Here is a 23,365-nt window from a genome sequence, read left to right as displayed (position 1 = left end):
GAGAAAATACCAAATTACAAAGCAGTGAGGATGTCTCCTCCACCTCTAGGAACCTAGAAATCACTCCTAAACCTAAAATCTACCTAAAAGTTAGGGCTTTTTTCTTCCTTGCTCAACTTTTCCTTTATTCTTCGTTCAGCACTAGGCTCACATAGTTTATTCAGACCTCTCCTATCATTCTCCGCAATTCAGGCTTAAAAAGGGCTTTTTTTCCGCGAAGGCGTGCTTAGCGCCATTTTCGCGCTTAGCGCGAGTATGTGAAATTTGGCTTAGCGTCATTCTCGCGCTAAGCCCAAAAGAGACAATCTTCTCCCTGAACGAGCTGATGACGCACTGAGCGCGTGATGACATAGCAGATTCTCTTCAATATTCATCTCACTCGCTAAGCGGTTGATGTCTCGCTTAACGATTGAGTCTCGCTAAGTGCAATATCTAGGCTTAGCGAGACAACAACTTTTGCACCTTCAAATTTTTCTCCTTTTTACCTGGAATTTAAGTGAAATTTATATTAAATTCATATGGAAAGCTTCTACTGAGCAAATATAAAAACTAAACAAGAAATATTTACAATCCGACCAAAAAGAACCATAAATTGGGAGAAATATATACATTTTTGAAAACTTTTCTATATAAAAGTTAGTCATAAAAGATGACTAACAGTTAACTCTTACGGATTACGTGATCCGTATAAGTCATATGGATTACGTAATCCTTATGAGTCATACGAATTACGTAATTCATATAAGTCATACGGATTACGTAATCCATATGAGTTAATCTGTATAAATTATACGGATCACGTAATCCATATGAGTTATACGGATATGTAATCCATAAAAACAAAAAATACTTAAGGGTATTTTTGGAATTTGATTTTAATGTTGGGTGCACAAGCAATATGCCTAGTGCACCTAGCAAAGCCCTAGGTGTGGTTATGCTTGCGGAATTTGCTAGGTGCACCAGACATAATGCTTGTGCACAACATTAAAACAAAATTCCAAAAATACCCTTAAGTGTTTTTTGTTTTTATGGATTACATAATCCGTATAACTCATATGAATTACATGATCCGTAAGTTTTTTTTTTAATTTTGTTTTCAAAAATATGTTTTATGAATTAATTTAAAATTAATGGTCCAAGCAAGAGTGAAACATATGATTTTCGCATTATTAACACGACACTCTAACCAACTAAGCTAATAGACCAATTATATTATAAAATAAATAATGTTGTTATATATAACAATAAAATTTCTATCGTATATTTAATGCACATGTAAATTTAAATAATAAATTTTGTGACAATTAATTTTGATATAACTCATACAATTAGCTAATTAGTATGTTTTTTTTTTAATTTATTAATTAATTAATTTTTTTAATAGTAAATATTTTTTATTTATAAAAAAATATACAGATTAAATAATTTGTATAAGTTATATCAAAATTAATTGGCACAAAATTTATTATTTAAATTTACATGCGCATTAAATATACATTAAAAATTTTAGTGTTATATATAACAAAATTATTTATTTTATAACATAATTAAGATATTAATTCAGTTGGTTAGAGTGTCATGCTAATAACTTGAAAGTTACAGATTCGACTCCTACTTGAGCCATTAATTTTAAATTAATTTATAAAACATATTTTTGAAAAAAAATAAAAAAAAACTTAGGGATTGGGCTCATACGGATCAACTAATCCGTAAGTCTCAATCCGTATGAGGCTTACGGATTAGTTGATTCGTGTCCCTTTCATGGAAGGGCAAAATGAGAAAATCGCAAAATTTTTGGGTGTACCAACAATTTTGCTGGGTGCACATAGCAATGCCCAAAATTCACATGAAGAAACACCCACAAAATCATCTAGGTTAGGGTCAGTCCGGCTTTAATTTTTTCTTTATTGTTAAATAGTTGACATAGCCTATTTCACGAGCCCACTCCCTAAGCTTACAACCTACTCCCTAGGTTAACCATCCCACTTCATAGACTACCTATTTTTTTACAAATAAATTATTATATTAAGATAATTTTATTTTTATTTTAAAATAAAATTAACTTTTTACCCAACATTCAATTTAAATATAATATTTGTCACCAAAACTATGTAGAAATTACTTGTTTTAGCTTCCGAATATACACTTTTTAACACGTTCTAATTATTATGCTTATACTTTTTAACCCGCTTAATTTTTATAAGAGGAAGTTCTAGCTACATATTCCCTAACCCTCTTTCTAAGATTACTATAAATTTATTGATAAAAGTGAGACCACCAAAATTTATAATTTCTAACAAAGTTCAACCAACCAACAATAGACTGTGTTTAAAAAAATGTGTTGGTAGAGCATTTCTCATCCCAACAATTTCGAACAAACCTAAAGGAAGTAAAGAGTACATGTATTGAACTAAAACAACAAATACTTTTTAGTATAAGGACCAAATGAATAACTAATTTTTTTTTATTATTAATTAAAATTTATTAAAAATAACAGATATTTACAGGTCTCTCTAATTATTTAACGATCTTCATTAATGGTTATATAATTTTAGTAAATTTTAACTGATAATAGAAAAAACACTCAAAAGAATGTGTTAAAAAATCTATCACTAACACTTATAAGAAAAGAGCAAATTATAGCAACACTCCTTGAGACTTTGTATAATTATATAAACACCTCTTACCTTTTTAACCATTACATTCTCCATCCATCCATGGGTATTAGTCTAAAATTTGAAGGATCATTGTTGGGGGCATCAATGTAATGTTTTCAAACATATAAGGAGAGTTAGTGTGATGTTTTCAAACTTAAAGGTATGTAGAAAATAAAAAAGGGTGAATTTATGTGTAATTTGATAAATGGTCTTGGTAACTGGTGTCCTTAGGGGATTGGTTGGAGAACTAAAAGGAGAAAATATTGAAGTATCGGAAACACACTAGAAGGGGGGGGGGGGTGTAAATAGTGTGATGGATAAAACTTAATCTTTCAAAAACTTTGAAAGTTTTTCTCAAACATATATCAATGAATGATGAGGTTCATCCAAGGAGTTTGAAATCACTTAGTGTGTTAAAAATCATTTCGCAAAACTTGGACACAATAGTGTAGAAGTAAGCTATAAAAATGAACTTATAGAGAAGCAGTAAAGAAAACACATAGATTTTATACTGGTTCACCCCGACTTTTGGTCTACGTCTTATTCTCCTTCAAAACTTGAAGAATTCCACTAATCAATTCTTTGATTATAACCAAGTATTCTCTATGTCATTTTTGGCTACAACAAGTACTCTCTAGGTCACTCCAGGAATTACACTTAATCTCCCCTTGAGATTAAGACTCAAATATTCTTTGTCACTAAATCACTTTTGGCTTTCACAAACAATATATGTTGGATAGAAAATGTATTCTATTCACTCAAAGAGTGTTTACATAATAAGCTCGAATACAATGAAACTTGCTAACTTAGCTAAGCTAAGATTTACTCAATTTGCTCAAGTTTCTTTTGTCTAATAAAACTGATAGTGTTTCAACACTTTGTTTGTTTTGACTCAGATTATTCTCTTGTGGCATAAATGCACAACTAGTGAAACTAGAAATCATCGAGAAACATGCTGAAAAGAACAATGACAAAATCAACGACTAAACGGTTCTTTGTTGGAAAATGAGCGGCGAGATAAAGGTGGTGACCAAAAAACATGCTGAAAAGAGACAACGATAGGATATGCGACTGGAAAGTTCTTCACAACAATGCAAAACATGTAAAAAATGGACTGCATAGTGCCTAAAATCGCAAGCCAAACAATATATAAAGAAGGGTAAATAGAACCAAGCTCCAATGGTGTGTTTGCACGGATGCTCTGTTTGAGACAAAACTCTGAGGTTATGCTTCCACAAAAGGGATGACTTCAACAGTAGAAGCACAACCCAAGACGGTGCGACAAGCGCCTGCACCTACTTGAGAAATACATTATTTGGATAAGTTTGGCGTGCAAAGAATGGGCGCATGAGAGAGCGTTGCAATCCCGATCGAGATGACGTAACCATCACCCTGTAGATTGGTGGACAATGATGCTGGTTGTGGGGTCACTTGCTTGAAAGGTTGTTGGAGCTCCAACGACAAACAACGAAGATCGGCGGCGACTGCCAACAAAGGTGGGAAATCGCCAGAAAAGGGGCAACAAGCAAAAAGGTCAATCAAAATGTGGAAAAGGATTGCCAGATGAAGGCCAACTAGCGGATAGCTCTACTAAAATGTGGAAAAAAATCGTTGGAAAAGCGATAATAGTCAAAAAAGTCACTAGAGAAGGAGAAAATGTCGAAATAAGTCCCATGAACAAAAAAGTCCATGTAGTTTTCCTTATTCACTTAACTTGACTATGATATAATGTAAAATGAGAGAAACTAAGAGATATTTGTGTGCAAATCATGTCGGAGTACACAACAAATATTGGTGGTTTTTTTTTTTCTTTAAATAGAGCTTCTCTCTCCTACTTTTTCCCAATTTATACTACTTTGCAATTTAATTCCCAATATACACTACTTGGGACTTTCTCTCTCCTTTTTGTTTTTTTAATTTAAAATATTATAAAATATAAATATTATATTATATAATTTTTTTAATTGGTTTTAAAATTACTTATTTATTAAATTAAATTTTATAATTTTGTTTTTTATTTTTTTAAAGAAAAAATATACAGATAAAGAAAAATAAAAAAATTGGATAAAATTATAGTACAATTTTTTAGTTACTTTGTATATACTTTTGTAGTTAAATTTATATGTTGTTGATATTTTTTTTGTTATGTTCGTTAATTAAAAAAATAACAAAATTAGTTAGTAGTATTAAAATAAACTAAAAAACACAGTTAAAAAAATAATTGATACATCTATCTTATACAGTAGACATAAAATTTCAAAGAGTAGTAACTGCTATATTGAAAATATCTTTAAAAATATTTATTGAAAATATCTTTAAATAAAAATATATTACAAATATCTTTAAAAATATTTATTTAGCAGTTATTTTTGACTTAAGTGATAAGAATTGATATTTTTGTTATTTATGACTTGCAGATATGAAAATAAAAGATTAAAATATCGAAAAGATACGGCTAAATATGAGCTATTTTTGATAATAAAATATATTGAAAATATCTTTAAAGATATTTAATTAGCAATTATCATTTGCTGCCACCCGAATCAATGTGACAAAAATATGAACGAGATCCGGTCCTGATCCAAGGAGAAAGAGGACGACAAATGGTTGTCCCGTTTCAACTCACATTCCAGGAAAGTAGGAAAAAAATGTGGAATTTGACGACAACATATAAGAGAAACAATTATCCTAACATATTAAGTTTTTACTTAGGGAAGTGTAATTGGTTAAGTATTTTATTGATAATGCAATATAAGGTTCTCCTATAAATAAATTAAACAAAAAATCTTCTCATTTTTAATTAAATCTAATGACATAAACAAACTAATTATATTTAGTAATATAATTATATTAAAAATAATTATATTAAAAATTCAGATTTTAAATAAAAATATTCACCTAAAAAAATATGTTAAGTAAATTAAATAATAAAACAAAAATAATTATATTTAATAATATCATTTTCTTTTAAGAAAATAAAATAAAAAATTATAAAATTTAATTTAATAAATAAGTAATTTTAAAATCAATTAAAACAATTATATAATATAATATTTATATTTTATAATATTTTAAATTAAAAAAAGAACAAAAAGGAGAGAAAAAAGTTTTAAGTAGTGTATATTGAGAATTAAATTGTAAAATAAAGTAAATTGAAAAAAAAAATAGGAGAAAAAAGTGTATTAAAAAAAAACCAATACTGATTTCTATATTAATTACGGTATTGTTCTTATAATTCTGATATGATATTAAAGACATAATCTGGAATTGATTCTATTTAGTTCTCACTAAAATTCTGTCTGCTTTTAGTTTTTTTAACTGATGCTCCAATGAGAATGAGCAACATTTGTCTTTGGTAAAAACTCGAGATGTTTTTATAATTTTCTAATAAAAAATTTAAAAAAGATAATCAACCCATAAAGTTAAAGTTTGGAAAAAAAAAATCAGTCACTAATCACTATTGTCTTAAAACACTTTTTTTATTTGATTAAATTTATTTACGTATTTTCCTTCTGGATCATTGGTATCACTTTTCTTACTATTGGTTTCCACTTCCCAGTGACCACAAAACAACACTCTGCACGTTGTTCCCACCACCACCATACCTTCTTCACTCACTCTCGGGAGCGTCGAAAAGAAAAATGTTCACATTAGCTACCTCTTCCCAAGTACTGTTAAGACTTCAGCCACCGCACTCGATGGAGCCAATGGCCCACTCACTCACCCTAACTCCGTTTCCCGCCACCGCTTCCTCCTTCCGCCACCGTCACCTCTACGCCGTTAAAGCCCTAACTCTTCGCTCCGTCACTCGCCGTTTAAAACCCGCACTCGTTAGAGCCTGTGATCGGTCACAACAGGTTCTCTCTTTCTCAATCCTCATCGCCAACATTATCAGCTAACAGAAAAAAAGAAAAGGAAAAAAGTGTTAATTGAAACTTGCATTAGTTCCCTGAATTTGGAAATAATAATTAATCAGAAATCATATATTTTTTCTTAATGTGGTGAAAAATTAAGGTTTTTTTTTTAGATTAAAATTCACGTTGAAGCCAACACTTGTTGTGAAAGTGGACTATGCTATGTGGGAGGTGGTTGACACTTTGGAGATTATTTTGGTTGAATGGTTAATTTCAATTTCATGTGACCTTAAATTGAACATATTTGGACCAAAGTTCCTACATTGTTATTTAATTCATCCTGTATAATGTAATGTATTTGTGTGGTGTTATAATGTTATATGCATTTGAGAGTTTTTTTTTTTTTGTTTAATTTTTATAATTTTTGGAAATTCAGATGGGTGGTAATGGAAGCAAAGAGACGAAGGGATTGAGTTGGGTGGAACCCATTTTGACATTTGCTAGGAGAAACATTCTACCCTTGGGTGCCTATCCTCTCTGTCCTATGCATTCACATTTTGTTGTAATTTTCTTTTTGTGATTTTATTTATGGTTTACTTCATTTTGAATATATTCTAATGGATAACAATTTTTTTCTGTGTTTTTGAGGCGATGTGCAGCTCTGGTTAGTGCAGTGACATTAGGATTAACATATCCTAGTATTGGTTGTGTTGCTGATAAATACGGTGTGTCAAAAATTGGTCCATTTGGTATTTTTGTTATCTCAGGTTAGTATCAAAGGATAGTCTTTTGCGTCTATTTGTTATTTTGATTTTATGATACCCTTATCTCAAGGTGTTAATTTTTTTTCCCTCATGGTTTATCATATAGGATTGATGTTGCGTAGTGAAGAAATCGGTGCAGCAGTAGAAGCATGGCCTGTTGGACTCTTTGGGCTTGTATGAAAATTAATTTTTTATGGATGAATTTTACAGGCTGGTTCACTACAGCCTGTGTTTGGATTGGCCATCCTAGATTTGATTAATCTCTTAACCTGGATTTGATTGGATTTGGACTCTCATTTCTTAACTGGAATGTTACTGATCATGCTGCAAATTTGTGATCAAGTTATCTATATCTATATGATTTGTTTGACCCCTGTTGAACACTATAAGAAACCTTGCTGTATCTCTTGTCATATTGTCTGTACTATTGCAACAACTGAGCTTGTTAGATGGGTTTGGCTAGATGGATCAATTGATACCATTGAACTCTATAAAAAATGAATTATCTCAATTCGTTCTTATATGTCTGCACTTTTTAAAAACAAAATCTCAAAGGTTATTTTTATTTATTTCTCAATGTATAATGTGTTCTTTGGTTCTTTCTGCAGGTGTCTATTTTATTTCTTACACCATACTTTTCTAGGGTAATATTGCAAATTCAGCTCCAACCCCAGGAATTTATTACAGGTTTAGCCATTTATTTTTGTTCTACCTTAAGCTTAAGTCAGTGTTAGCCATTTGCTAGATACTTTTTTTGTAGTTTTAATTGTTTTGAGCTTGTGTAACCTCATTTGTATATGCTGACCTTAAATCTTATCAAACACTGTATAACAGCTACTTAAATTTTGACTGCATTGTGTTACCTTGTAGACTAATTGTCCAGATTTATGAAACTCGAATTTCTATGTTGAACTAGTTCATGTTTGCATAGATTCAATATTAATTGGTAACTCAAATGATTCTGCATTATTGAAAAGATTCGCCTTTTGTTTGACATGCACCGAAACCTATCTCTGCTTTAAGTTGATGGTTAAATTTTTAGGCTGTTTATTTTTCTTAAATGGTGCGCTTCTTTGAGTCTTTGATCATGTGTTCAATGGATGGACCTATTCTTATTATTTAATCAAATTTCAGCCCAGTATGTTGACATAATAGTAGGTCCTTGTAGTGATCATGAATTGAGCACAAAAATACAGAATTACTCAAAATGTAGAATAATAGACCTATGCCAGACTGCAGGTTATATAGACATGCCCCATACACAGTTGTGCAGTTCTGCTTTGCTTGCAATGTTCGTCATTCTAGGAAAAGGCTCCTCTCAAGTCTACAATGAGAGTGTTTGAAAGTGCACAAGGACATGCATATCCACCCTTCAATTTTAGTTAAGATCATGATGTGATTTAAATTAAATTAAGGGTGAATATATCTGTACTTTACAGACATACTCACTCTAGGGGAGCCTTATTGATATCTTTCACTTTAACTGAAAATTCATTCTTATTATTGTGATAAGGGTACATTAGGCTTAATAAATCTCAATCAAGGAAAAAATACAACTCTTCTATGTTGGTTGGATAGTTGAATGTTTACCTAAATCTCTTAATCAGGCCACCAGGACCTCCACTTTTTTATTCAATTTATTTATTTTCACTGTGTTTCAGTCATCCAAGAAAAATTTCCATTTCTTCCCTTCTTATTTCTATCAATCTAAACAGCATACTTTTTCTACTATATTTCCATTTTATTTCTATCCCTCCCATTTCTTTTCCTCTAATTTCTTTCCATCCCGTTTCACTCCTCATCCAAACAAAACGTTTGAGTTGATGGTAGCCTGAGTTCCCATGTAAAGTGAAGGTTGTAGGTTTGATTTCCTTTAATTCAGCTAGGTATGCCTGTTTCTTCTAGACCATAAATTTCCTGAATGACTTAGAGCTTAGTTATTACACAGCTGCTAATGCTATCTCATAATTCTTGCAAAGGTGGTATGTAGTTTCAGAACTTCTATAACATTTAACACCTAAAACATATGCTGAGGTTAAACTACATGGATGATGCAATTCTATAGGAACGCCATGATTTTTAAAAATCATCAATTTGCCATTTCTAAATTGGTGGATGATGCAATTTATCTTACCTGGTCTTGGTTGAGGGGGTGGGAAAAGGACTTTGCCATCCCGTTTAATCAATGGTCATCTTCTATGTCCTTTGCCTTCTCCTAGTCTGGGAAGGATGGGTGGTTTTTTGTAAGGTCTCTAGTTGGGGAAGCTGTGTAGTTTTGCTTTATATCCTCAGCCTATGGCTTTCTTTTTGTATCTCTGTAGTACCTCTGGTACTATCCTTTTTTAATATCTAATATATGATACTTTTGGCCGTTCAAAAAAAAAAAAAAAAAAACATGGAGACCAGGGAGGAACATGCACTTATCTGCATTGCAATAGCAAATTGCTTTTAAGACTTTTATGCTTAGCTTTGGAATGCTGTGACTTCATTGAATCAATGTTCCATGTTGGAGTTTTTGTGAGAGATTAGTGAATGTACTCCTTGTTGAAAATGATAAACAAGATTGTTTGATGAACAATGTGTTTGGTAAAGAATATGCAAACGGAGTATTGGCAAATGACAAAATAGATTGATTTAGGTACTCTTATAATATGGGAAACTGGCTTGCATATAGAATTTAGAAAAAATATGGAAGATGCTTGAAGACATGGTTGTATATATCTTGAATTTCGTACTGTTGGTCTCATATATCACATATTTCCAACAATTGATACCCTGAAATTTTTGTACTAGTTGTTCATAGTTGGGTTGCATAGTAGTCTTGCAATTTGAGATTTGAATTTCTGGGTTTCTACAGGGCTGGCTATATTTGCCTGTATGCCAACTACATTATCAAGTGGTGTTGCACTTACCCAGGTATACTTTGGTTTATCTCCTTTCTTATTTTTCTTTTAGATTTCTATTCTTATAAATTTTACATACCTTGTATTGACCACCTGTTAACGAGTTGAATTATGTTTGAGTTTTCCCACTTTGCTTTGCTTCTGCAGCTTGCTGGGGGAAATTCTGCACTTGCTCTTGCAATGACTGTGATATCTAACATGTTAGGAATATTGATTGTGAGTCATAAAGAGTTTCATATTTAACATTATCCTCAATTTTATCTTGGTTTTACATTTTTTTTAAGTTTATTGCAGAATAATTATGTCTGTGCTGAAATTTAGGGATGTGTAAAATGTAAATTACTCTGAACCCCCTTCTATTTTTCATTTCTTACACAAAACTTCTTTCTAAAACCTACACAAACCCCTCCTATTTTTTTTTTTTTTACAGAAATCCATCCTATTTTATGAATATGCAACATTTAAATCTAAAATCTTTATTTTTGTATGAAATTGACAAAAATATCCTTATTATAGATTTTTTTTTATCTCATTATAAGACCCTTTATTTATTCAACGTTACAAAAACCTGTTCTATTTTATAAATATATTACAATTAACTCCCCCTATTATAGTAAAAATTTGAAATCATTGAATCTTAAATGTCAAAAGTTTTAAAATAAATTAAAGTAACGTAAAAGAATAATAAATTAAATTATCATTTATATTATTTTAAATTTTTGTAGTAAAAAATCTAATAAAAAATTAATCACATGAATTATCAATATGATGAAATGAAACTAATATTTTAAAATTGAATTTTCAAGAATTAAATAATAAAAAAATTAAATCGTATTTTATTGATTTAGTTATTAATAATTCACATGATTAATTTTGTATTGAATTTTTCATTTCAATTTTGAAAAAATTATTATTTATAATTTTTTTATTATCTATATTTTTTATTTTCTTTTATTTTAATGTTATCTTAAATTTTTTATCATTTGAATATTAATAATTTCTAATTTTTTCTATTGTAGAGGTATTTAATTGTAACGTTTATACAATCTGTAATGTTAAGAAGTAAAAGGGATTTTATGTAATTACTAATTAGTCAAAATCTGTAATAAGGGCATTTTTGGCAATTTCATTTAAAATAAAGGTTTTCGTTTAAGTGTATCATATTTATAAATTAGGACAGGTTATATGTAGGTTTTAGAAATAGAAGGGTTTTGTGTGAGAAATGAAAAATAGAAGAGAGGTCGGAGTAATTTACTCTTTAGTGATTGATTTGACAGAAAGAAAAAAAAACTGAATAACATTTTGATAGGAAATATTGGATTCTGTGGAAAAACTAAAGGTGGTAAGCATAGCATCTTAGGAGATGAAAGGAAATTACTTACTATCTTTTGGATCACACTTAACAACTCATGCGACACTTCATTATATATAATTCTTAGGACAAACCAAGAGTTGTGACATACTTGAACACAATAAATACAATAAGTAATTTCTAATTAGTGTAGTGCCTTATTTCTAAGAACTAGTGTTTTGATTTATTGAATTGAAGCTCAACTCCAGAAGTTTTAGAATTGATTTACACCAGAGTCTTGTACCCAAGGACCTAAAGAGGGGCATTGAGAGACACAAACAATAGATTTACCACTGTGCAACTGAAGTAGTAGGGCCAGAGTTCTGACGACTCTTAAACCACTTGTCAAATTCTAACATGCAGCCGGTGTAGCACGAGGATGATCAACTGGCTCTGTTGGCTCTACCACAGGTGTCCGGGCCACATTGGCAGGATGAAGAGGTTTACTGTGCAGCTTCCAGCAACGGTCAATGGTGTGCCCAGTACGATAACAATGGTCGCACTTATATCAATTTGTCCGTGTGAGAATGGTTATTCTTTGAGGCAAGAGCATATAAGGGTCTCCGTATGAACCTTGGATGAAATTTGAAGTAGTGGAGAGGAGGCAAAAGTCATCATAGGCACTGCGGGAGAACTAAGAATCTGCTCATGAATAACAGAATATTTTGTTGGTAGGCCATAAAAGGCCAAGGTCATAAAGAATGCACTCCTATTCTCAGATTCTTTCTTAGCCTTAGCAGGAATGGATGCAGCAGGAGGCAAAATCTCAACACCTCTTTGTAGATCAGTTGACGTGCTAGTGGTGGGGTCACTTGCCCCGAAAGGTTGCCGGAGCGGCAATCGTGGCGGTGGCCAAAAAATGCATTAGAAAAGGGTATAAAGTCTCCAGAAGGAGACCTATGAGAAAAAGGGGCGAATTGGAGACGTACACTACTAGAGAAAGTCCTCATAGGTAGCTGGAGTACTGTGAGGCTGATAAGTGGGATGAGTGGAATGAGCAGAGTTGTCTGAGCTACATTGGCAGGGTGCGGTGGTTTACCATGTAGCTTCCAGCGATCAATGGTATGGTCATGACGAAGACAATGGTCACACTTGTGACAACTCAGAGTTAGATGACCTTGTTCGAGAGCATCCAAAATTATTGCTCTGGGAAGCAAGGGTAGATGTGTCCCCCATCATAGGAGTGGGGATGTTGGTAGTAGGCTTCGGTGGAATCCTAAGCAGTGTAGAACAAGTGGATGCCATCATTGGGGCGACAGGTGACCCATGAATTTGGTCTTGTGTAGCAGAATACTCTGGAGGCATACCATAAAGAGCTAGAGTCATAAAGAAAGCACTGCATTTCTCTAGTTCCTTCTTGGCCTCAATTGGAATAGAGGCAGCAAGAGGTAAGAGCTCATTATATTCATGTAGGGCTGCATGGAGTTGTCAAAGATATGCAAACATAGGACCGACTTTCAAATTTTTGGGGGGCAAGAAGAGTCATCAAGTCTTGGCACACTCCATATAGCTGTTGAGTATCGTTTGTGTAAAGAGCACGCGCCTCAGTCCAAACCGATTTGCAAATGATATGGGGTAGGAAAATCGATTTAAGGGAGGGGTGGAGGGTGGACTTAATAACACTGCATAGGTTGGCATCAATCTTCGCCCATTGTGCACGGTCAACCGCGAGTATGGAATCAATTGTACTAGTGAGGTGAGATTTGTACCCCAACCTACTAATCCATAAGGTGACTTCAGAAGTCCTATTAGAGTAGTTGGAGCCGTCCAACTTCTCAATGGAGAGTAGGAGGTTTGAAAAAATGGGAGCCCTTGCCTTTGATGGAGTGACAGAGCTAGTGGAAGCCATAGTGGGCTGGGTCTATCTTTCTTTTACTGATTTTTATTTCAATATAAGCACAAGGGAATCTATTCACTTTCTTTTCTTGATTTTTTCTAACAATTAATAATAAGATTGTGTTTGCATTTTGTATCAACCTCATAGATCACATCTCATTTATTCACATTAATTATATAGTTAAGGCTGAAATATGTTTTGAGTCCCTAGTAAATTAACGAATTTTGATTTGGGTTCCTAATATTTTTTTTCCATTGAGTCCCTAATGAAACAAAAAGTTTTGTTTTTGGTCTTTTTTTATTTTGTTTTACTCCTAATATATATTTTTTCTTGAATCCCTCAAAAGACCATTTGTTATTAGCCCCTATCAAATATTTTTCAAGGGGGCTAATAGAAAATGAACAAAATATTACAAGGACACAAGAAAAAATATATATATTAGAAGGACTAAAACAAAATAACAAGGACCAAAAACAAAATTTTTGTTTTATTAGGAATTCAATGCCAAATTTTTTTATTAGGGACCAAAAACAAAATTTGCTAATTTATCAAGGACCCAAAACATATTTAAGCCTATAATTAATATTTGATCTCTTCTCTCTTTTATCATCAAACCAAGTCCATATTATTTCAACACATTTGATTGTGATTTTATTTATCCTTCCTTTTCTAAACAATATGCAATGTTTTAGCTTACATATATGTTTTCTTCATCTACTTTAGTTCTTGTTTTTGTTATGTTTAATATTTCATCTTCTTTTAGATTCCACTATCCATCACAAAATTTGTAGCTGCTGGAGTTGGAGTGACTCTACCTACCAAGCAGTTATTTAAAAGTCTTGTTCTGACCATATTAATCCCCCTTATTTTGGGAAAGGTAATTGCGTTTTCTCCTTCAAATATATTTGATACTGTAGAAGCTGTTGGTTGAATACTTCCAAAGTGATGTAATTTTGGACTACAAAATGTATCTTCTCTCCATGGGCTTACAACTGGATTGCTTTATGTTTTAAAGGTTGTGCATGAAATATCTTTGATATTTTCAGGATTAAATAAATATCTCATTTATCTTTGATATTTTTCCTATTTCTTTCTATATTAGTTTCCCTATTTCCCTTAATAGGATTAGCGATTTAGCTTATAAAAGTAGATTAGGGCTTGTTTTTAAAACACAAATATATTCAGTTCCCTTTCTTTCTAGTGGTTGTTTTGCTTTCTGAAGCTATGGTGGTGACTTTGCAACTACCATGTGGCTTTTAGTCAGAGCCTTTGACTACACAATATTCTGTTGTGAAAATGATATTTTTTGTTAGCTGCATTGCTACTTTTACACATTTTGTATTTTCAATGTGCTATTCTCCTAAAATGACCTATAATTCTCTGTAGGAATGGGTCTTGTTGCTTACAGTAAGTGATTGGTTGTAACTTGTCAATGGTTGTTAATTGAATTGTACGAGTGAGCAAATTCATAAGCGATCTTTTCAAAAATGACTTTTCGAATACCCTATTTTGTCAATTGTCAGTTTTTTTCTTGCTGCTGATTCAGATTTTTTTTCCATCTTTTACCAATTGATTATATCAATTTTTCACCATGATTTTATTTATTCACCAGTTTTACGCCCATGACAGAATACATTTGTTTTTGCATTATCTGCTATATGTGGAAGTTGAATTTGGTCTTTGGAGCTGAATACTCAAAAACTTGTGTTGCACTGAGTTTCTTTAAAGTATTTTAATATTTTTTATTGCTTTGAATGGGCAGGTTCTACGTGAATCTTTTAAAGGTGTGTCCTATTGTCTATGCTTGTTGAGTAGCTTGTTTGCCACATATTTTGATGGATAAAATAAAGAAGTGTTTGTCATTATTACATGAAATAAATACCTGACATGACAATGAGAATGAAATTGTAATGGAGTTTCCTTGGAAGTCATAGTTGTAAGGGCCTGTAATTTCTTATTAGATTATTTACTTGACCATTACTTTATGTCAGTCAAAGGCTGGTCAACTTAATATATTTCAAATGTCGTTCTTAATTCTCACAGAAATCCTCGTTAATAATAAAACACAAATCAAAAACAAAAAAGTAGAAAAAAAGTCAAAGTAACAGCGGTGACCAATTCTTCTAGATCTTTTAGATAAAGCCCATTTAAAAGGTTTACAAAGTAAAAGAAATAAGCCTAATCTGATCCTAACTTAAATATTATAACCATAGAAACATCTTTAAAAATGAGTGATTGAGAATAAGTTTCAAGAGATACTTTTGCGAATTTCTTGAGTGTTTTGCATTCAGCATTCTGATATTATATATGTACACAAATAAACACATCTTGTATATACTTGAATCATAGAGAATTGAACTGTCTACTAAGATATAATGTTCCCAATATTTCATAAATACCTACTGTTTCCAAAGTTTTATTAACCACCCTTGTCATTTCCATGTTCCAACACTCCACCTTAAGCATATAAATCATATGCTTGAAATTGTCATCCTTATTTCTTTCTCTTGGAGCAATTCTCATATTCCTCGTTTCTCTTCTATCCTTTCTAGGCCCAAATCCTCCAACTTCATTTTCGCATTCTTCATAATCTTAATAGCATTCTCTGTCTTTTCTTTTGCTGTAGCCTTTTTTTCTTTAGGTGCTGAAGTAAAAGTGAAACTGTGAAATATTTGGATGGTTTAATGTGTAATAAATCTAGAATATCTAAAATGGATAAGATGGGCACAACAGCTTCATGGTAGCAAACTTACAACTAGATGAAAAGGATGTAGAAACAACAAGAATTGTGAGGACTTCAAGTAGATAAGGACTCTAATAACTAACTAAAAAGCATATGAATGTGATACGTGCACCAATTCTATAGCAAACTAGTAAGTAACAAATAAGGTTGCGAAAACAAGATAACAGGTGAATAGAAGGCAACAAACCCAAGTCCCACATCGACTAGAGATAGTTTCAAGATAGAGTAGTGGGGGGCAATCCTCACCCTTAGAAGCTAGCTTTTGGGGTTGAGTTAGGTCCAAACCCACATTCTAAGATGGTATCAGAGCCTATCCTAGATCTATTAAACGGGTCACCCACCATATTATCTACCCACCAAGCCCAAAAGTGTTGGGCGTGAGGGGATTGGGAAAAACCTCACCCTTTGAGCTAGTTTTTGGGATTGAGTTAGGCTTAAACTCACATTCTAAGACTTTGGTACCGTTGAAAATCAGAATGTAATATTTCCACCCATAGTTTTAGTGAAATATGTCTCTATTTACTAAAAAACAAAAGATAGATAAATACATGGACACAAAAGCAAACTGTTTAGATCCCACGTTGACAATAGGTATGGCTAAAGTAGAGCTTATACAGACTTGAGCATTTCTCATCTCATGGGTTAGCTTTTGGGGTTGAGTAGCTTATCCCAAATTCAAGATTATTCAAAGCCCATCATAGATCTAATATTGGGAAACCCCCTCAATTGTCCACAAAAAAAAGTACTGGTTCATGGATTTCCTAGTGCAATCTACCTAGTCCCATTGTGGCTCTCTAGTGCAATATAAAAAACTACTTGGTCTCCATGACTTTCCCAGTGTAATTTACCTAGTGTGGCTTTCCCATGGCGATATTAAAAAAACTCAGTTCTACAATCTTCACGCTCCAGATGTCCAATCATGGGTGTGAGGGTGTGTGTTAAGATCTCACATCGACTATAGATATGACTAAAGTATAGCTTATAAAAACTTGGGTAATCCTCACCTCATGAGCTAACATTTGAGGTTGAGTTAGTCTAGCTCTCGAGTTTACATCTGATTCTGACCCGAGCCACCATATTGCTCTCCAAATTCTTCTATCCCCCCATTCTTTTCCCTGCTTCATGTAAACCTTACTTTGTCCTGTCATTGCATAATTTCCCTCTCTAGTTCCTTGCTTCCACGTGTACATTCCATTACACTCTCCTCCACCATTTCCTCCTTGTACACGTATTGTCTCCCTGAGTCTAACCCTTTATTGCCCACTTTCTTTTCTTGCCCTATGTGTCATATGCCCATTAGTTGCACATTGGCATGAAGATTTTGCCTCTTACTACCACCAAAGCCATGAAAGCTAACATTAAAAATTGGTCAGGCATATATATACATCTTAGAATTTAGGCATAGGGCCTAATTTAATCCCACAAAACCGGCTTGTAAGGTGAGGATTGCCAAGTTTTACATGGACTACATTGGCTGTATCTTTAGTCAATGAGGATCTCAATCCCTTCCCCGAGAGTTGTTGTCTCGATTGATGCACACTATGATGCTTCACTTAGCCTTTCTAGTCAACCCCTCCATAGATAGCCCATTTTTAGGCAATGGCAAGGGAAAAAATAGAAAAATGTGTTGATGGATAAATTGTTGATAAGTTGGTTAAGATTGTGACAAAAAGACCAAGTCAATGGGTAGTGCATCTAAAGCATCAAAAGAAAAGATAATGGTTCCTTAAAAATAGGAAGCAAGTTGTGCAACAGTTTGGAATTCAAAATGCATAGTGGGGAGCTGTTGGAGGTTACGAATCATGACTAGAAAAAATAAGTAGCAATTGCAAGCCATGATCTAATATGAGGGTCCACCCACAACTTTATAAACTACCCATTAACTTCAAGATGTTTCTGATTTCTTAGCCTATAATAGACCTTGTACTTCAAATTTGTGAGATACAATCAATCCAATACACAAATTTTACCCTGCATTTAGTTTATCATTTTTCTTTACCATTTCTGCCATTTATTGCTTTCTTTTAAATCTTTCCTTTACAGCCTTTTCTTGTTGCTTTTGTTTACCGTTTTCCTTTACAGCCTTTCAACCTTTACCTTTCACGTAAAAATCCTATCTTCTCCCTTCTTCATTCACCTACACCAATCGCTTCCCGGAGTAGCTTGGGAACCCATAGTCAAGAAGCAGATTCCCCTTCCTGGCACAAATCGTTTTATTATTTTGGGACCTTGTCGAGATAAGGTTAGCTATAATGTATTTCCGCTAACTTTGAATTTTTATGCGACAACAACAACCAACTCTGAAATGTTACAATTAAGGCAGGCTAGGGTTAACTGCAATTAAGGTGACTTTCTTGTATTGTTATATGATGATCGTACCATGATAACACCTTTACCATTTGATATATGCATGTACAGTACCTGTCTTCATGTAGCCTTTTCCAGGTGTAAGAGTGAAAAGAACAATGAAAATATATGCTTAAATAAAGGGATGCTTGAATATGACATGTCTATAAGCTATGTTGCTTCTTCCTTGAGCTGATTAATTTGAAGTTGTGTCGAGCAGTTGGTGGGTCAGGTTTAGTTTTGTTTTAGTTTTAATTAACATATAGGTTAGTTTTATAAGACTTTTCGGCCTTAGGGCTCTCCTTGCATTAAAAAAAAGTTTTACAAGACTTCATGTGCCTGTAAATATATCAGTAACCAAAAGAACAAATTAGAATTGCTTGTCTTCATGGAAGAATTTGCCTGTCATTGTTATGGGTAAACCTTTGTTTGTCTTTTCTTTTGTTGATAAGCAGAGGCATAGGAGGACTCTGATTTAGGGCATGATTGTCTGTACTTCTTGTTATGAACAAACTTTTCTTTTTTAAATTAAATGATGTTTTTCCAAAATTTATAATAATTAAGCTTTTCATAAAATAAAACTTAAGAAAAGCTGTTTTAGTGCCTTTCTCAAAAGCCAAAGCTTACGAAAAAAAGCTCCTAATAAAGTTGCATCATATAATCACTTTTTTTTCTTTCTTAAACAAACAGGCCCTTATTTGTTCTATATTATTCTATGTTTGCATACTTGTCCATTTTTCCGTGCTATAATATTATTATTTATCTAGAAAATATTTGTTTTGATAAAATCTGCTTTACAGGTGTGGCTGACTTTGTTGACAAAAACCGCAAGCTTTTCACAGTGATCAGTGCACTTTTCCTTAGCCTAGTAAGAATGATTACTTTGGGGTGTTTTCTTAATTCCTTTCTCCTAGTTGGTGGTTTTCCTTGCACCTAGTTGATGGGAAGATTGCTTAAATTTTGTTGTCTTTTTAACATGTTCAGAATCTTAAGTTATAAGAAATTGATGAGATGCATTTTGCTGTTTCTTTTAATTGATTATTTTGTTGGACCAGTGGCAAATTCCATCTATTGAAATCAATTCATGAAATCCTTGTTCAAAAGTTAGCCAGCCAAAAAATAAATAACTAAATTAATAACCATTAGTTTCTGGACAAGGAATTGTTGTTCCTGGCTTCACATAACCTAGAATTTTATAAAGCTGATTTTAGTTAATGACAACTTGAGTGTTGATTAATGACTTAGTAGTCCTTCTTGTCACCTTGTCCCCTTCTTTTTTCTCCGTGAAAAAGAATATTTTGCAGGGAAAAACTTTGTTTTTGTGCTTGCATTGAATCCATAAATTGTAGGGACCTATTTTATGCATTCAAGGCCAGAAAAAATCATTACGCAGACGAATCATTAATTATGTTTATGTTTGTGAAATCTAATATCTGTAACTGTAAGTGAACAGCTTTAGTCAAAATTCTACATTCAGGTGCCATATGTTTGTCTTTGTTCATTAAATGCTAAATCTTAATTTGACATGAAGGCTTTACATATATGGGCAGTAATCCCACCCAACAAATCATGTATGAAGCTTAATGTTTGATTTACATGTTTTTCATAAAATTATTTCCTTCTCTTGTTTATTTTATTTGGTTTGTTATTTTATCATCAAGGTATTACAAGCAAATTATAGTCTAATAAAATATTTCCATACAGGTACCTTGGACACAAGTGAGTAGGTCAAGGTCATTGCTGTTAATGGTGAAGCCCAGTGTTTTTCTTGTAGCTATTGGACTGGGAACGTATGTTTGGCACATGAGTTAGTTTTCATTTGTTTGTTGTCATGACATAATTGGAATCTGTTATTGTTAGTTTTCTCTTTACTAGTTGTTTGTTTTGGTAGTATTAATATATAGTAAAAAAATTAACAATTATTTTATATTTCATTCTACAATGAATAGTTAAAGAAAATGAGTTCCTATGTCAAGAATTTGTAGACATTTAATGGTATGTGCCTATGTGATAGGTACTTTTACCATTTACATACAACACTCTTTTCTGATCGCCCATATATCTTTGACTCTGATTTTGTGTGGGTATTTCATGGACAACATGAGATTCATTAAATTGGAAAATCGATATTTGTTATTTGAAATTTATATGATCAGTGTCATTGGTTTTACTTTTTAAACAACATTGACTTAATATTTAGGGCACAAATCATATTGGCAATCTTATATTTACGGATACATATATAGTCTTCTGGTCAGTTGAAGTCTTGTTTACCATGGAGATCTTTTCTGGCACTCTCTTCCTATGAGCAAGTGTCCTAACTCCTAAGGGGCAAATGGTGTACAATTTAATGGGTTAATCACTATTAATTGATTTCTATAAAGGGCTATCAGCTTCAATGGCATTGTGGTAACTGGTAACTAAAATTGACCTTCATGATACATTGCAGGCTTCTTCATCTGTCTTTATTGGTATTTAATATCCTTGCTGTCTGGGGTCTTTCAGTTATCTCCGGTGGTAAAAATTCAATTTTTTCCCGGGAACAAAATGCCAGTGCACTCGTACTAGTAGCAAGCCAGGTAATAACTCAACCACTTTTTACTTTCTCAGATCTCCTATGAAAATGAGCATCAACTTGGTGGTGCTTTCTAACGAATCCATTTTCAAATAGTTATCCTTTTGATCTTCTCTCCAAACATACACATTTTCATTCCTTTCAGAAAACATTACCTGTAATGGTAGCAGTGATAGAGCCACTTCGAGGTGCATTTGGAGAATCTGGGTTACTGGTTCTTCCTTGTGTTGCAGCACATCTCAACCAGGTCATTTATTTATTTATTTATTTATTTTTACAAGTTTCTAATATCTCTTCCTCATGCTAACCTATAACTCCTTGTAGATTATTCTTGACACTTTTATCGTTAACTTCTTGCGTCCCCAAGACAATTCCAACAATGTCAAGGTGGCTTAATAGATGAAATGGTGGCCATCATAGATGGTTATGGCATATCATGAAAGCTCATCAAGCTGCATCTTAAGAAATGTTGAGATGAAGGATATTTAGAAATTTGCTTGGTTTCATTTCCCATTGTACAACTTACCTAAATATAATATGCTCTTGTACATTGTTCAGCCTGGCAGTTTGCCTGAGCATATAGGTTCAGTTCTTTACGTTTCTTTCGGGGTGTATTACCTAGATTTTCAATTTTTATATTCCTCCATTGTTCCAGTGTTCTTTCTTTAGATTAAATAGTTCTGTGTATTCAATGGAATTGATAGGCATTTCATATTCACTTATTGAGGAGTGAGGATTCTTTAACGCGCTATCCTGACAATGTACTGGGCTAGCTAGCAGTTTTGCTTGTAGTTTATGCAGTGAATTCTTCTGTTTGTATTCAGGGGATGCCCATATTTTATTCTCAACTTTGATAGTGTGTGAAAGGGAGGGAAAATTGAATTATGTTCGGTTAATTAAGTTACTTTATACTCTATTTGATTCGTTTATTGTTGAGAAAGAGATGAGAAAATATGGGTCAAAATCTGTGATAATTACACACTAGATGTTATTTGTAGTCATAATAACGGGTTTAGAATATCCCTAATTAAAAATATATTCTTATCATAATTACAAAAAGGCAATTCCAAGATAGTATCTTCTTTATGTTCATTCTAGTATTTTTTTCATTTAAGTTGGAGCACATAAATCATGTGCACTCATTTGTTACTTGCATAATCAAATGAAGGACCTCTCGGGCTTGGTAAAGACATTTGCCAACTGATCATTTGAATTTCTAAAGGTAGTTGTCATGATAATGTACCTCTATATTTAATCATTTTATGAAATAGTGGGTTTGGAGCAATATTTAAAGTTGCTTGATTATTATAACAAACGTGAACCAAACCTTTATTCTTTAAGCAATTGTTAAAGAGAAGTTATGCACTAACGGTGTAAAATGTTTTACATAGTTATCCAATCACAACTTATCATATATGATAAGTTTGTAGACTTTTAAAAAAATATCTTAAAGTAATTAAAACGATGACCTATGATTGGATGATTGGTTAGTGCATAAGTATGAAACTCATTGTTAAAATCAAATAAGTTCAATGCCTGAGGTTATAATTCTATACTTTGTTTCTATATGCTTGATCTTATTGCAACATTTTTTTCTTCCGATTCCATGAAATCATCACTAATTACAACTGTTAAAGGCGTTTAAGGTGGACATTCTTCCTCCTAAGGCTGAAAGATTATCCAAGTATCCACCTTTTCTTTCTTGCATTACAAACAGGGTGGAATTGTTTGTGGTTGGAAACAGACTCCATGCTAGTTTGGAAAGCTTTTAACAATGTGGACTTAGTGCCATGAGATTTTTGAAAAAATACTTGGATCAATTGCCTCCATCAAGCTTCTTAGATTCAATTTCGTGTTTCTCATATCCATAGAAAAGGAAATACCCATGCAAACAAGATTGTGGTTCTTGGTGTTACACATCAGTCCTTTGCTTGGTGGGATTCTGTTCTTACCTTTTGTTTGAAAGATTTTGTTTGTAATAGAATAGGTCTTCCTAATTATAGTTTTAGATGATCTCCAAGGGTTTTCTGTCTTGGTCCCCCCTTGTTGCTTTTATTTATATTTTTTCTTAACAATATTGTCTTGGCATGAGACATAGGTATCATCAGGTATAAGGGTGCCAACATAGTTGAGATGTTTATGTTTGATGTGATGTTTTTAGGTCTTTTCTAAAAAAATAAAAAGGTTATCACTAATAAAAACACAATACCCAAACAGATTTTGTAACACCTTAAATTCTTTTTCCAAAATTTTGCTTTAAAAACCATTTAAATAATAAATATTGCGGAATACACATCATTAACTTTTAATTTCTCTTTCTAAGTTGGCAAATATT

The 23,365-nt window shown here is 32.6% G+C and overlaps 1 protein-coding gene and 1 pseudogene across 1 annotated transcript; both read left to right on the top strand.

Annotated features, from left to right (window-relative positions):
• Nucleotides 1–23,365, top strand: part of LOC112998138 (uncharacterized) — a 271,594-nt pseudogene that overhangs the window by 6,000 nt on the left and 242,229 nt on the right.
• Nucleotides 6,176–21,849, top strand: LOC100779161 (probable sodium/metabolite cotransporter BASS4, chloroplastic). The gene is made up of 14 exons (XM_003535828.5): nucleotides 6,176–6,514; nucleotides 6,948–7,035; nucleotides 7,171–7,278; nucleotides 7,382–7,449; nucleotides 7,884–7,962; nucleotides 10,133–10,191; nucleotides 10,326–10,394; nucleotides 14,130–14,243; nucleotides 15,129–15,150; nucleotides 19,256–19,323; nucleotides 20,160–20,245; nucleotides 20,905–21,034; nucleotides 21,176–21,277; nucleotides 21,355–21,849. Exons 1-14 carry the CDS (start codon nucleotides 6,299–6,301, stop codon nucleotides 21,424–21,426), a joined length of 1,281 nt encoding a protein of 426 aa, XP_003535876.1. The 5' UTR covers nucleotides 6,176–6,298; the 3' UTR covers nucleotides 21,427–21,849.

Source organism: Glycine max, chromosome 10 (assembly GCF_000004515.6).
Source record: "Glycine max cultivar Williams 82 chromosome 10, Glycine_max_v4.0, whole genome shotgun sequence".
Taxonomy (NCBI): Eukaryota; Viridiplantae; Streptophyta; class Magnoliopsida; order Fabales; family Fabaceae; genus Glycine; species Glycine max.
Note: the sequence above shows the minus strand (reverse complement) of the source record. Positions and strands in the feature narration are given on the sequence as shown.